Here is a 15,572-nt window from a genome sequence, read left to right as displayed (position 1 = left end):
ATGGCTGAAGACGGTGTCCTTATCTTTTTATTGGAGATCGAATCAAGTCGAAAAGTGATATTTTTTTATTTGCAGTTTTTTTTTCTATGCGGATTAGAACACTTTTTCTCATACTCACCACCAGAGGTCTAAGTTTCAATCAAATAAGCCTATGAACTAATATACGATGACGTCACGCTGCAACTTTCAGCGTGAAGAAAACCTTTACAGCGGGCGATGTATACAGAAAAATAAATGATTTCGTTGCACATTCATCCACGCATTGTTCATCCGATGAACATTCGTGTTGGCGTGGATGTCATTTTATGTAAACATATTTAGATCGGAAAAAATCAACAAGAAAAGTAGACCGTGGATAAGTCCATTGGCTGAACTATCCAGCTTTTTGAAAGCGGTGATGACCTCCAAAAGTTAGCTTACTTTCTGGTAGGGATCCAACATATTGACGTTTGGCTTTATTCCGGTCAATAGGCAAATTTAATGCGCCACCATCATAGAGGTCGCTAGGGAAGAAGGAGAGAAATGTCATTGAAAATGTTTGTTTACGTCCAAAATTCAATTTTTTTTACCCAAAAACTAGCTCATAATCAATTAATTATTAAACTATTTTCCATTGGCATAATCATTTCGACCCTCTATTCTTGCGATACGCGTGATTTCATAACAAATTTAACCACAAACAAAGAATCCGGAGGTTAATAACCTATGTAGCCAAACACCAATTTTCCAATTTTATCCCACTAATCGTACATGAGCACTGTAGGATCTGTACATTTTCGAAGGAAAAAAAGTTTATCAGGTTTTTCAATGCTCTCTAATTGTCTACAACATAACTATTCCGAGAAAAAGTGTAATATGTTTGCTCTTTCCTATGCTGCACACGGTGCGGTCTCAACTCAACCTCTTTTATGACGGTTCTCCTACTAGCCACCAGATGTCGAAGTGATCGTTCAGCTTTGAAAATATTAGCCTAATGACTTGTCCACCGGTGTTATAAATTCACTCGGTTAAAGAATTTTGACGTTTTAGCGGGTCACGTAGATGCTTCCCACGTGTTTCGGTCAAGTGTAAAAATTCTTGGACTGAGTAAATTTAGTGCACCGGTGGATAAGTCCATATCAAGCGACTCAAGTCAAACGCCAGATCACTAGATCCCTTTTTGTAAAAGTGGGCTAATTTTTGGTGATACAGTCATCTCTCCCTTACTCGATATTGAAGGAACCATCGAGTTAGGGAGGTATCGAGTTACAGAACACAAAAGCAGTGTAACTGCGTTCCAGGGACCATCGAGTTAGCCATGAAAACCAACTTTTACTATGGTTCTCTAACTCGATATCGAGATACGGAATATCGAGTAAGGGAGAGTTAACTGTATTAGCGTTCGTAAAAGCGGGATACTTCATCCAATAAGCTTATCTGATTGAAATTTAGACATCTGGTGGTGAGTATGAGAAAAAAAGTGTTCGCACCCGCAAAAGAAAATGAACTGCGAGTTGATATAATCTCAGATTGATTTCAAGCTTATAAATACAGTCAATTTCCCATAAATTAATGATTATCGTAAATATCTAAGGGATGATTAAAATATTATGTAACGAAGAAATTTGCCAATTTAAACCCCCTCCTTCCCTGAAGTAACAGGTTTTATATGGAAAATTTCAATTTATTGTATGGACCGAAACACTAAAAAATATCCCTTATCTCTCCTTGTTGTGTTTGAACGTAATATTTGAACGATCCCTAACAAATTTGTCTTGCTTTGAATTGCCAAGTGGTCAAAAAATAATTTCGTAAACAAAGGAACGGTTACTATAAGCAACTCACAGCATGCGGACCACATCACACCACTATTCAAAACTCGCTCGTGGGCCATACAAAATCTTCCCGATGACCGTACAAATCCTTTTAGAGAATCGCTATTTGGTGATAACTCGTTTATAATGATGTTACAAATGCCAAACAAAAAATGTAAAACTTTTTTTATGTCCATCAAGCATAATTCTAGTTTACGCCCTATTTTGAGAACACTCCATGATTTCATTGAGTTTGACAGTACCACGGACCAAAATTTTTCGGTACATTGACGTTGTACTGCAGCTGTCATGATGCTCCCGGGTTGAGGGAACCTGTCATCTACTGTCACTGGAAAACCGCACATTCGAAGGGAATAGCGTGAAAAACCGTCAAATTTTGGCCAAACTAATGTCGTTTTCGATTATTCCCGACGGTGCACCGTGCGAGTGTAACAATTGACACCGGAAAATAGAACGGTTTCGGTGCAATATTTTGACAGCGTATGATAGTATTAGTGAAGGCGTCAATCAAAACAAAATGTCATTCTTCAAACAGATAGAACAGCTGTTTCTGTTATTCATGATTTGCTGTAAGGGATTCGGAAACATTAGATTCGTTCGGGTTTTGGATAGTTTGTTAATGGTGTTTACAACCATGGCTGAATGTAAAATGTTTAAATAAATGTTTGGCATATGAACATTAATTTATTTTTCCTGAGAATTGATACCATGAATATATGCTAAAAAATCAGAATTTTCATATTTCAATACTGTAAGGACTTATTTAATTTCATCGATCCTCTCTCTGGCTAATAATTTCGCCAAAACTCATACTTCCGCAATGTTTCTAGCTCACGATGCAAAAGCTGATTTTTTTTTGTAATAAGGCGAAGAGAGCAACGGAAATCAATCATCATTAGAATTTAATTCTATTGGAAAATCAATGTCGATTACTCGTCAATATTTTTGAAAAACATAGAACCAGAGATTTTGAATTCCGTGCTTAAGATACGGGAACATACAGCTCCAGCCGCTGCTTATTCTATTTTGTTGGCATCCATGAGCAAATTTCGGAAAATTTGACCGAACTAAAGTGTTTTTAATGTATTACTGTAGTACTGGTTACATGCAATCCAAACATCTGAGAGAAGCCTTCCTTTCTTTAATATAAGCCGTAAAAGCTTCTACTGATGAAACATACTCAGTATATCTTATTACTCTTATAAAACCTGTATTTATTGTAGCATTAGTAAATACTAAGAATATTCAATTTCGAAATAAATACATTTTATCTGCGTAGTCGAAAATGAGCGCAAATGAAGATCTTGCTTGTTCGTTACCGAAAACAACAAAATCTACCAAAACGACCAAAACAAGAACACCACTGACAGTTAAGAACCATACATGTATTGGTAAAAAGAGTGCATTACCTGCTACACCCAGCTCGATCAGGGTGTAGGATTTTCTGCACCGGTGGCAATCGAGTGTAAAAACGGTGTGCTACCTGCGGAATAAAAGAACGGTTTGGGTGCAACTTTTGCTACACCGGTGGGAAAACGGTGCAGGCGGTGCAAATAAAGAAAAACGACATAAAACTGGATGTGATTGGAAATACAGGTTGTTTTTATATGTTCTCGCATATAAAATTGTTGAATATTTAAATATTATCGATTGAACTCAAATTGCTTTTGAATTTTTTTAATTTTATGATCTCTTCGATAACAAATGGGATGTGAAACGGTTTTGACCCAATTTGTGCTCTCCGAACCGAAGTTTGTGCACAACCGAAGTTTGTGCACAACCCAAACTTGAGAAGAAGAAATCAAAGAAGCCAAGAAAACAAGCCAGTTGTCAGTGAGCTGTCTTGTACTTGTTCTTTTATAATTCATGGATTGCTACAATTTTTGACTGTTTTCGTTGTTGATGTGTCAATCACATACTACAACAATCTCTAAAACTGTTGGTAAATACTTCAATTGAAATCTAATGCTTTGTTGGCAAGTTTGTTGGGATTTGCAGGCGGATCTCACAACATTATGGTCCTGTATTCTCTTGCACTCTTCGTAAACTCGGATATCGGCGGTGGAGTAGCGGACATTAATTGAGAAAATCTGAAGCTCTCCTTGGACATTTTCGTATCCAGTCACAGAGTGATAGCTATGCATAATATATAATGAGCTGTTTTTTGTTGCAGTTTCCAAGTCCAAAACGACAGGTTCATGGAATGAGAGGAATCAGTCATACCATTGGGTAGTTCAAATGCTAATAGTGAATTTCTAGATAGCAGACTACAGATAGTCATGTCACCTGCAATAAAAGGTGGGATAGGCCTTTCTTAGCCGAGTGGTTTGAGTCCACGGCTACAAAGCAAAGCCATGCTGAATGTGTCTGGGTTCGATTCCCGGTCGGTCCAGGATCTTTTCGTAATGAAGATTTCCTTGACTTCCCTGGGCATAGACTATCATCGTACTTACCTCACGATTTACGAATGCGTAAATCGTTACTTTGGCAAAGAAAGCTCTCAGTTAATAACTATGGAAGTTCTTATTTAACACGAATATATACCGAGGTGTGGAAATGAAAATCCACACCTCGGTATATATTCTCATTGGTGATCGATACTGAATCAGGTACTAAATTCCGGTGCGCAGAAGTTCGATTTTCCCACCGAAAAAGCACCCTAAACTGGCTGCGGTCGTGCGGGAGTAAGTACACGGAAAGAATGCGTAGGCGTAAAATGAGTGTCGATATTAACTTTTTGTAATTCAAACAGAAAATCGATCCACCAGACAGTTACAGGTTCTACCGAACCACACTGGACGAAAGAACTGTAACAATTGGTAAAAATTCAATAACATTAAAACTAAACATAAAATTATATGAAAACATAATAAATTTCCAGAGTCAATGAGGAAGGTCCCAAACGGACCGAAACGTTGGACAAAATAAAATAACAGTTTTTAATTTTGTCAAGACTGAAAAGCCAATATATCACCAACAAAGAACTACAGTCGAACTACCAACGATATTTTATTAAGGCAACTTATGTCCAACCACTCTTATTTCTAACGAATAGGGCTTACACATAGCAATCACTGTAGCTGCGGTACAGGTTACCAAGGTATTAACCATGTATTTTGTGCCAGATCTGATTTTCGGTCTACTTGTCCACCTTGTGTCCCCTCTAAACCCACCTTTTTGTATCGTTACAGGTTTTCATTGTCCGCTCTACGTTCGATCAACAGCAAAGCAAACACGTCATAACACTATGGGTGGTTCCCATATAGAATTGGGGCCAAAAATATGTTTGCCATCTCATGCCATATTTATGAGTTTTTTGATACAAGTTTGATATTCTGTTTCCAATGAACAAGTTTCCGAGACCAACTTATGAAAAAGGCATATAGCGAAAAAAAGCGTTTTTTTTTACTAATGATGCATATAGGTCACTTATGCAATTAACGTTGTGAAAACTTTTATAAATTATAAAACTCTCATAATAATGATGATATTTATCATTTAGCAATAATCAATTATCCCCTGAGATTATCTTTAACTGATATTAAAGAAAAAAGGCAAAAATATTGAAAAAAAGTCAATGAGCCCTCACTGAAAAAAAATGAAAATATGTGATGCTAAATTCTTCACAATCCTTTAGTTTACATCTTTGAATAAGCTTGGAAATGAATTTTAGCGTGGGATAACTTGGGACAAAAAAGTATATGATGTGTAAAATTTCGATAAAAAATCGAATATGTGTTTTTTCAGTGTAGTCCCCACATTTACCTGAACTAAAGTACGAATTTTTATTTCGTTTTTTTTGTAATACAGCTTTTTTAGTAAGCTTTCCAACAGTGTATAAAGATATGTATGAAATATTACGATTCTGCAGTATATTCCACCCAACGTATACCTTGAATTTGTACTGAATTCGTTATTTTTCTTAAAAACTTTAACTTTGGCATACTGTATCAATGAAACAACAAAAATATGCTATGGATCTTGCTCTAGTAATCCAGGAATATCTTAATGTAAGTGTTTACTATATATTGATGTACCAGAAGAACCTATCAGAACAAGTCATTATTTCGATTATTAGCCACCTGATCGCCCAAAGTGCATAACTGAACGCTGCTGAAGCCAACGGAATGATCCCATTGTTCTATCCCTTCCTTACAAATTATTGTTACCGCTAACCTCGACCAAACTGTGAGGTCTACGGCTGCCCAAAACTAATATAGTATATTAAGAAGACATCATTAAATTGTTAAAGCATTCAAAATAAGTTGGCTCCATAATGCCTAAGGGCGCATGGGCCTAATAAATAAATTATTAAGTAAAAAAATCTCATTGCATCCGTTGGCATTCAATTTTTAATTTGACGTTGTTTCTTGGAAAATTATGAACATCTATACAATTTCCCACTGCACAAGCGTCAGAAAAAAACGTGATTTGGACATGACATCGAAAATCCGAAACAACTCCGGTGTCTGGCTGCCAATATGCATGGCCAAGCAAATGAGTGAAATAAAATCAAATTTGTCATCGAATGCTTCCAGATGCATGCAATTGCATCATTTTTTTTTTTGAAAAATAATAAGATTTGAATTTGGGCAAATTTTTGCATATCTCAATCAATTATGAAGAGTGCTGTAAAAATCGAGTTCTGCAATGAGTTGCGTACATTTTTTTTGCAATTTGGTAGAAGAGCACTTAAGGATATCAGAAAGCATATCAGGATGAACTCAGTATTGTTTTACAATTTCTGATAATTATTAGTATTGATTCATTACCCGACTCAAAACAGTTGCGAAATAAAAAGGCGTCATATTCATTACGCAACTGATTTCAGTTATGTAATGACTATTATCGCACTGCATAATTCAGTGCAGAAAAGTTGGCCGTTTCATGACAGATTGGCGTGATAAAAAACGACCTGTTACGACGAGAAATTGAAAAAAAATGTTATTTTTCAAATTGTTAACAGTAAAAATCTATGTTTCTTAGTTTAAATTTCAAACAATGGCCTGAATTGTCTGAATCAATAATCCACATTACATGGATAGAAGATCACATATCATATAGAAAGCATTGTATTGCCACCCACACACATTGATATTTTCTTTTTTGCTGCAACGATTAGTTCATCATGAAAACCACTATAATTAAGCCACTCCTACGGTAAAGATGGGCGTTTCTTTATCCCACCGTTTGAGAAAGACATTTACCTAATGTCGAAAATAAACGGTCCCCAGTTTTTCCCAACTAATCATGTAGCAAGTATCTTATTAATTAAACTGTTAGTGTTCTCTTAATTATTTGGGCGGTTATGGTAAATTAGTGGAATATTGGTGTTGGTGTTTGCACGTTTTGACGAATAATAATGGAGAATAATAAAATTATTGGCAATTTTCCAGTTATAAACGAAAGTTTACAAAATTCCATTGTAATGCCACCTCTACTCTTTCATTCAGAAGATCTATTCAATGGCAGTCATCATGAAAATAGTGGTAATGTGAATACATTTGAGGAGTTTAAATCCGTTAATCATACAAAAGAAGCTACACTTGTTCAAAGCTTCAGTGAAACTGTTTGCCTAAAACAACTAAAAGACAAATGTTCAGTGATTAGTGGTGTTGATAGAAACAGTAGTCCAATACAGCGTGGATCCGACAGTTTCAAACGGTTTTCTGTTGATAATTTATTACATAATCCATGTTTCAACAATGATAAGGATAATGGTAAGAACAATGTATATTAAAGATCAAATGTGCAGAGAAATCTATTTTTTTGTGAATGAAAAAATATTCGGGGGAGATTCCGCAGTACCGGACACTTAAGCCACTAAATTAATAATATAAAAATATTGGTTTTATGTGATCCTGTTACCCATTCATGACAAATATTATCATTTTTGTAGCGTAAAAAAAATATATTTTTTTCTGTAATATAAATATGAATTTTGTCATTGAATTTTGATGATGTATTCTAATACCAAATTGGCCAATCATAAAAGATGACTGCCAATACCGGACATAATCTGAAAATGGCTCGATTCCTTTTAATTTGTACATCATCGATTTTTTTTTATTTCATGTATAGTATTTCAAATCCTATTAAATGCATTTTACACATTTACAAAAACAGTTTGATTTTTTCTTAGTTTGCGATATATCCATCAAATCCCTTTTTTATATATATGATGAATAATAACAAATTTTAGTATATCGTTCTGAATGTACATTTTTCTTATTTTTATTACATGTTTGATACCGGCATCCATTGATCGACGGCATCCATGAAAAACGAATGTATTTTCAGACACTGGTGCATGAATTACAAACAATATCACAAATCAAGCTGTCCAAAACAGGAGGATAGAAGATGCTTGACCAAAATTGTACTTTATGCACATTTAGTATAAATATGGTACAAAATACATTCATATTTTCAAACTATGACTATATTCGATCATGTTTGCGCACGCTATGTCTGAACCAGACAATTATAAAAATCGAATGCACATCGGATTTTTTCTCGCTGTAGATCAGTATTTGGTCTATATTTTCATAATCGGAAAGTTTTAAAATATTCTATCGGTGATTTTTTTTCCATACATTTTGTATGGGCTGAAATGCGTCGAAAACGTGATTTTCATGGGATTTTGTATGAAAAATGGCTAAAAAGGGAAAAAAAATCAAAATTTTACCGATGGAATATTTTAAAACTTTCCGATTATGAAAATATAACCCAAATACTAAACTCTAGCGAGAAAAAATCCGATGTACATTCGATTTATAATCGTCTGGTTCAGACATAACGTGTTGCGTATTCCAATTTTGCCATATTCAAAATGGGCTCAAATATAAGGCGGGGCAGAATCGAAAAAAACTCGAAAATAACCTGTAGTTTTTCGGAATGAAAAATAGACGCTTGGTGTCTTCAGTGAAAATGATCGCCTCAACGAGGCCGATGCTTTGAGATAAAGGCATATTTTTAGTGTTATTCGCATAAATGGCTCAAATGTCATTTCGGTCATATGGCAGTTTAGGTATGTGGTTTCTACAGCAAAGTTGATCATTATTTTATGCTGAAAATAATAGCTGAAGACGTCAACTTTTCAAGGCCTACTATTTTTAAAATAGAGACATTTTTTTTTAATTGTGCTATAAACCGTGATACTTGAATTGACGCTTTTACTGAGCCGCATGGTTATTAAATTAATCAACTCATTACGCTTGGTAAAGATGGACAAATTACGAATAACTTAAACGCATGCCAGGTTGTTAAAGTTTGTCGATTTTTCGGGAAGAGTTGTCAAAGTATTGGTAAAAAAACTAGATGAAATTTCAACACTTCGCTTTATAAAGCAAAGAGAGTATAGTAAAAACCATAAGTGAGGCGAGCAAATCCCGGTAAACTCTAATATGTTGCTTATCTTGTGAATATATCATGCATATTAGTGTGGACTTGCTCGCCTTATTTGTGATTTTTAGGTTTTTTTTATGTGAAGTGAAGTGTTGAAATTCAATTACTTGTTAATTTATACTCCAATAATTCCTCCAAAGTGAAAGTGAAACATATTGGTAGTTTTTTTTTCCTTTTTTAATTTTTTTATTAGTATTATTCCAAACATAACATTCATTATTTCTTATATCTAGGTGCTCTGTGTTATTAGACAACACTATCATCCTAATTTGGTAAAACAAATCTAAGATTTTATTAACAACATATTACATTTCATTTGCCGTAGCAGTTCAGATTTATTACAGGTGAGTTGATTTCACCTGCTTATAAGAGAAAAAAAACGTTTTCAATATACTTAACCTAACTTAACCTAAACATATAACGCATTTATCGTGGCAATAGAAGATTGTAACGATTTTTGCCTGAAATTATTGATTATTTTATTTGACATTTGTTCCAATGTTTCAACATTGGATATTCTATGTAACTCATTGGTACTATACCAGGGAGGAAGCCTCAGATTCATTTTCAAAATTTTAGAGCTGTTTTCCTGGTATTACAACAGCTAGTCCATATTGGTACAGCATACAACATGGCTGGCCGGAAAATTTGTTTGAATATCAAAAGCTTGTTCTTAAGACAAAGTTTTGATTTTCTATTAATAAGTGGATAGAGACATTTTACATATTTGTTACATTTGGCTTGAATGCCCTCAATGTGGTTTTTGAAAGTTAATTTCTTATCTAGCATGAGCCCTAGATACTTAACTTCATCTGACCAATTTATTGGAACCCCTCTCATCATGAAAACATGTCTACTTGAAGGTTTCAAATAAAGAGCTTTTGGTTTATGTGGGAATATTATTAGTTGAGTTTTGGAAGCATTAGGAGAAATCTTCCATTTTTGCAAGTATGAAGAAAAAATATCCAAACTTTTTTGCAATCTACTACAGATGACACGCAGGCTTCGTCCTTTGGTGGAGAGGCCTGTGTCATCCGCAAACAAAGATTTTTGACATCCCTGAGGTAACTCAGGTAAGTCAGATTTGAAAATATTGTATAATATTGGTCCCAAATTGCTGCCTTGGCGAACACCAGCTCTTACAGAAAGTCTTTCAGATCTCGAGTTCTGATAATTAACCTGAAGTGTACGATTTGACAGATAACTTTGAATTATTTTGACAATATATGTTGGAAAATTAAAGTTTTTTAATTTTAAGATCAAACCTTCATGCCAAACACTGTCGAATGCTTTTTCTATGTCTAGAAGAGCAAGACCAGTAGAATAGCATTCAGATTTGTTAGAACGGATCAAATTTGTTACACGTAAAAGTTGATGAGTGGTCGAATGCCCATGGCGGAATCCGAACTGTTCATTGGCAAAAAATGAATTTTCGTTGATGTGGGCTCTGTTCAAAATGACCTTTTCAAAAAGTTTACTGATGGAGGAAAGCAAATTGATAGGACGATAGCTAGACGCTTCTGCTGGATTTTTGCATCTTCTTAAATCTGCAAAACGTTTTTTGATTTCTTTCTGCAAATCCTGCCATATAATTTTCATAGCAGGATCACGAGTGCGTTGAAATTGCCTTCTCCTCACGTTTTTCAGACGGATCAAGAGTTTAAGATCATCGTCTATGATCACGTATTCAAATTTTACTTCACATTTTGGAATTGTAATGCTCCTGGCTTCAATAATGGAATTTGTTAAAGTTTCAAGAGCATTGTCAATATCAAGTTTAGTTTCTAAAGAAATGTTAACATCAAGATTAGACATACGTCAACATACGTTTCATATATATTCCAGTCGGCTCGTAAATAATTAAAAGTGGAGCTGATAGGATTGAGAATCGCTTCATGGGATATTTGAAATGTAACAGGCACATGATCAGAATCAAAATCAGCATGAGTAACTAATTGGCTACAAAGATGACTAGCGTCGGTTAAGACCAAGTCAATCGTAGATTGATTTCTAGAAGAGGAAAAACATGTAGGGCTTTCAGGGTATTGAATTGAGAAATATCCTGAAGAGCACTCATCAAATGAAATTCTACCGTTGGAATTACTTTAAGAATAATTCCATGACCGATGTTTGGCATTAAAGTCACCAATGACAAAAAAAATGACTTATTGCGAGTCAATTTTCGCAAGTCAGTTTGGAGCAAATTAACTTGCTGTCCAGAGCATTGAAAAGGCAAATAGGCAGCTATGAAAGTATATTTACCAAGCTGTGTTTTAACAGAAGCACCTAAAGTTTCAAAAACTTTAGTTTCAAATGACGAAAACAGTTGATGTTTTATACGCCTATGAATGATGATTGCAACTCCCCCACATGCTTTGTCAAGTCGATCATTACGATAAACAAAAAAGTTAGGATCTTTTTTTAGTTTGGATCCAGGTTTTAAATAAGTTTCAGTAATATCTGCTATATGCACGTTATTAGCTGTAAGAAAATTAAACAGCTCGTCCTCTTTACCATTCAGAGAACGAGCATTCCAATTTAAAATATTTAAATTATTATTTGAATCCATTAGAAAAACGTAATCCAATAACAATTTGATTTGTAAATTTTACACCTACTTGGACTGCTTCAGTCATAGTGGTGGCTTTGAACATTGCATCAATCATTAGATTCAATTGTTCAGTTAGACAATTAAAATCAGAGGCAGAAGTGGGTACATCTGATGATTTCCCATTGGAATTTTCGGTAGACGAAGAAGCGGAGTAGGAGTTACCTGTGGCGGTAGGGTTTTTCCATTTGATTTGAAACAAGTAGAATGGGTACTCATAGTACGAATAGGGGAAATAGGAGTTCAAATTACCTGCTACGATATCGGCAAAGGATTTTCCGTGGGTAGATACATTCGAAATTGAAAGATTCAAACGGCTACCCGACGGATTGAAATTTGTTTGTGAATGAGCATGATTATGATTATGATTATGATTCCTGGTGGGTATGATTCCTAATCAAGCGATCGTTAACTGAAAAATGAGCATTGTTCGATACTCTACCAGGCAAATTCCGGAAACGACCGTTATCGTAACGGATATTATCTTTCATCACGAGCCTCAATGACTCTTTTGCGTGAAGGGCAAGTCCAAAAATTGGACTTTTGATTAGCCCCGCAATTAGAGCATATGAACTTGGTGGTATCTTCCTTCACTGGACAGACGTACTTGACGTGAGAAGAACCTCCGCAAATCATGCATTTAGCATCCATGCGACAATTTTTTGTACCATGACCCCACTTTTGGCACCAACGGCACTGAATGGGGTTCTGGTAATTTCCTCCAGGTTTCTGGAAATGTTCCCATGTCACACGGACATCGAACATAAGTTTTGCTTTTTCTAAAGCTTTAATATTATTTAGATCTTTTTTGTTAAAGTGAACTAAATAATATTCTTGAGAAAGCCCTTTCCGAACATTGCCAGATTGGGTTCTCTTTTTCATAATGATTACTTGGACTGGGGAAAATCCAAGTAAATCATTTATTCCACTTTTGATCTCTTCAGGTGACTTATAGTCACTTGAGAGACCTTTCAAGACAACTTTGAACAAACGTTCAGTTTTGTCGTCATAAGTAAAAAAATTGTGCTTCTTCTCTTCAAGATGTCTGAGAAGAAGTTCACGATCTTTAAGAGTTTCCGGCAAAACGCGACAGTCTCCTTTCTTTGCGATTTGGAAGGAAACCTTGATTCCCCTAATGGAGTTCAAGATCTCCTGCCTAAATCCCCCAAATTCGGAACAACTGACCACGATAGGCGGCACTCTTTGCTTCCTCACTTGAATCAAAGAGCCTGGGCTAGAGGCTGCTTCGATTTGGTGTTCGGAAAATTTGTCTAGAGCATCGAACTGATTGCTCATTTCGATACAATTATTCATTTCACCCTTGGAAGAAAGTTCGCATTCCGGGGAAGCGTCCTTTCTTCCATTCTTGCCACGTGTAGTGACAATTTTAAAACCCACTTTTTTGGAAGGAAGTAGTGAATTCAGAGATTCACCCTTCCTTTTGTTAGTTGTTGATACCATATTTAGTTAATAAACGAGAAAGACGTGACCTTCGAGAGGTTTTTTCCCAAGACGGTGTCCAAGAAGGATTACCACCGCTAGCTTTCGCCAACGGGTCCAACGAAAAATCGAAGGCACGGGTCCAAACAAGGATCGCAAAGCGATCAATAGTAGAAAAAACAGTACTGAAAAGTACTGTTTTAGTAGCATTGAAAAGTACCGTTTTTAATTTTAGCACTAAAAGTACTGTTTATGTAGCACTGAAAAGTACTGTTTTATTGCTTTAGGTAGATTTTAAGAAAACTTCCAAGAGCAGAGAGAATTCGTGTACGCACAGCACGAAGGTACGATGCACACTGAAACATATTGGTAGTCGTGAAACCTAGCTTTCGACATATCAAACTTCATAAATTTTGCAAACTTAGTCATTGAATTCATTCTCGATGTATTATTATTAGATATTAGATTTTTGAAAAAAAAAATTGGAGAAATTAGGGCGACATCAGTTTGAATATTTGGTAGAAATTTCCTAATGAGATCTCTATGAAAAAAAATGGAAAAATATTTTTTCAATCAGTGTTTTAAAGGAATTTCTGCCCTTCCTTGATTGTTATTGAATCTAAAAAAAAACGGTTAGTGATTAAAAATTGTTATCAATTTATTATTTATTTACGGCTTTTCTATTATTATTTATTAATTTGATAATGCGAAGTTCAAAAGATTTTTGTATCAGATTTATTAATAATCAATTGTAAACTTAAAGACACCGACACGTTAATGCTTCCAGTAGACGATTTACCATTTGAGAGGAACACTACACTAGACAATGGCACTAGCATGCAACGCCCAGTGGCACAGTCGAAATACATTTCTGACGAAAAGTTTTCCAGACTGAAGCGGGAATCGAACCCACACCCATTGACTCAATGAGGCTAAAATGCTTGGTAACACTAACCGCACCGCAACGAGGCTCACAAATTTCATCATTATGCAATGTATAACCCGTTTGTTTCATACTTCAAGGCATTTAGTGCATACTTTCGGGCATTTTATCATTAGCCTTTGAATGATTAATCTCTAATCAATGGTAATTGATAAGAATAATGATTAAATAACTTTGAAGATGCCCTTAGGCACCATCCACAAATCACGTAATGCTAGAAGGGGAGGGGGTATGCTCAGGCGGTATGATTCAAACAAAATTTTGAAAATTTTCATACTAAAAGTATTACGGAGAGGGGAGGGCCCGTCCTGGAGTCAAAAAATTTCATTTTCAACAATACTTAATGAATGGATGCTACTTACACGAATTGACATATGCAATGAATGAGTCATAAACATTAAAAAGAGTGGCTTTACACATTATTGAACAAAACAATTCACATTGAAAAGATCTGGAGAACGTGGGCCAAAATCGAAGTTGGAGAGACACAGTCATGGACCGAGTAAATTGGCGTAACATCGTTAACGAGGTTTTATCAAATTAATTGATGTAACACCAGGGCCCAGATAGCCGTAGCGGTAAACGCGCAGCTATTCAGCATGACCATGCTGAGGGTCGTGGGTTCGAATCCCGCTGGTCGAGGATCTTTTCGCAAAGGAAATTTTCTCGATTCCCAGGGCATAGAGTATCTTCGTACCTGCCACACGATATACACATGCAAAAATGGTCAATCGGCAAAGAAAGCTCTCAGTTAATAACTGTGGAAGTGCTCATAAGAACACTAATCTGAGAAGCAGGCTTTGTCCCAGTTGGGACGTAATGCCAGAAAGAAGAAGAAGAAGAAGAACACCAACTAAATAAATAATAATTGAAAAGCTTACAACATGGTTTATTGTTCATAACCATCAAATGTATAATCAAGGTTAACATAACGCTCTGGTATATCTGCAGGCGATGTTAGATTGCAAACATCCAACATGAATAAAAACAGCGAGAGAGCAGTTGGCAGAAATACCACCTACTAAGGAAAAAGGATCAATTTACAATCTACAAACATGTAGGCGAATTCCGGCGCGTATTTTCTTCGAAGAAAAGAAAATTTTCTTGCTGGTGAGTAATGGAAGAAAATTTCTTCTCTTCGAAGAAATTGTTCGCTGGCATACACCTAATGTTGTGCCAATTTTTGGATTTTCATACAAAGTATTCCAAAATCTTATGAATGGCTTAAAAACTAGTGCTATGTCGAAATTTGGTGCTCTGCCCCTATAAAAAGCAATCCTTCTTGTAAAATGATAGCCTCAAAACGGGTCTTAGGATTCGGATGAAATACAACTGAAAAGAGGCACCGTCCTACACGCAG

The 15,572-nt window shown here is 35.5% G+C and overlaps 1 protein-coding gene and 1 long non-coding RNA gene across 3 annotated transcripts in view; one reads left to right on the top strand and one right to left on the bottom strand.

Annotated features, from left to right (window-relative positions):
- Positions 1-2,200: 2,200 nt before the first annotated feature.
- Positions 2,201-3,383, bottom strand: LOC110678683. Its single transcript, XR_002501836.1, has 2 exons — positions 3,224-3,383; positions 2,201-2,381 (listed from the first exon to the last, which is right to left on the bottom strand). It is a non-coding gene; the product is annotated as an uncharacterized LOC110678683 (long non-coding RNA).
- A 3,662-nt stretch (positions 3,384-7,045) lies between these two features.
- Positions 7,046-15,572, top strand: part of LOC5565407 (homeobox protein ceh-8) — a 76,075-nt gene continuing 67,548 nt past the window's right edge. The window contains exons 1-2 of one of the 2 annotated variants that reach the window (XR_002501835.1): positions 7,056-7,125; positions 7,268-7,534. Coding sequence is in view for 1 of the 2 variants with exons in the window: in XM_021851895.1 (XP_021707587.1) it covers positions 7,177-7,534 (358 nt within the window). In the remaining variant the exon portion in view is untranslated. Of the gene's footprint in view, positions 7,535-15,572 lie in introns of both variants that reach the window. The other variant, XM_021851895.1, reaches the window with a different exon arrangement.

This window comes from Aedes aegypti, chromosome 3 (assembly GCF_002204515.2).
Source record: "Aedes aegypti strain LVP_AGWG chromosome 3, AaegL5.0 Primary Assembly, whole genome shotgun sequence".
NCBI classification, from domain to species: domain Eukaryota; kingdom Metazoa; phylum Arthropoda; class Insecta; order Diptera; family Culicidae; genus Aedes; species Aedes aegypti.
Note: the sequence above shows the minus strand (reverse complement) of the source record. Positions and strands in the feature narration are given on the sequence as shown.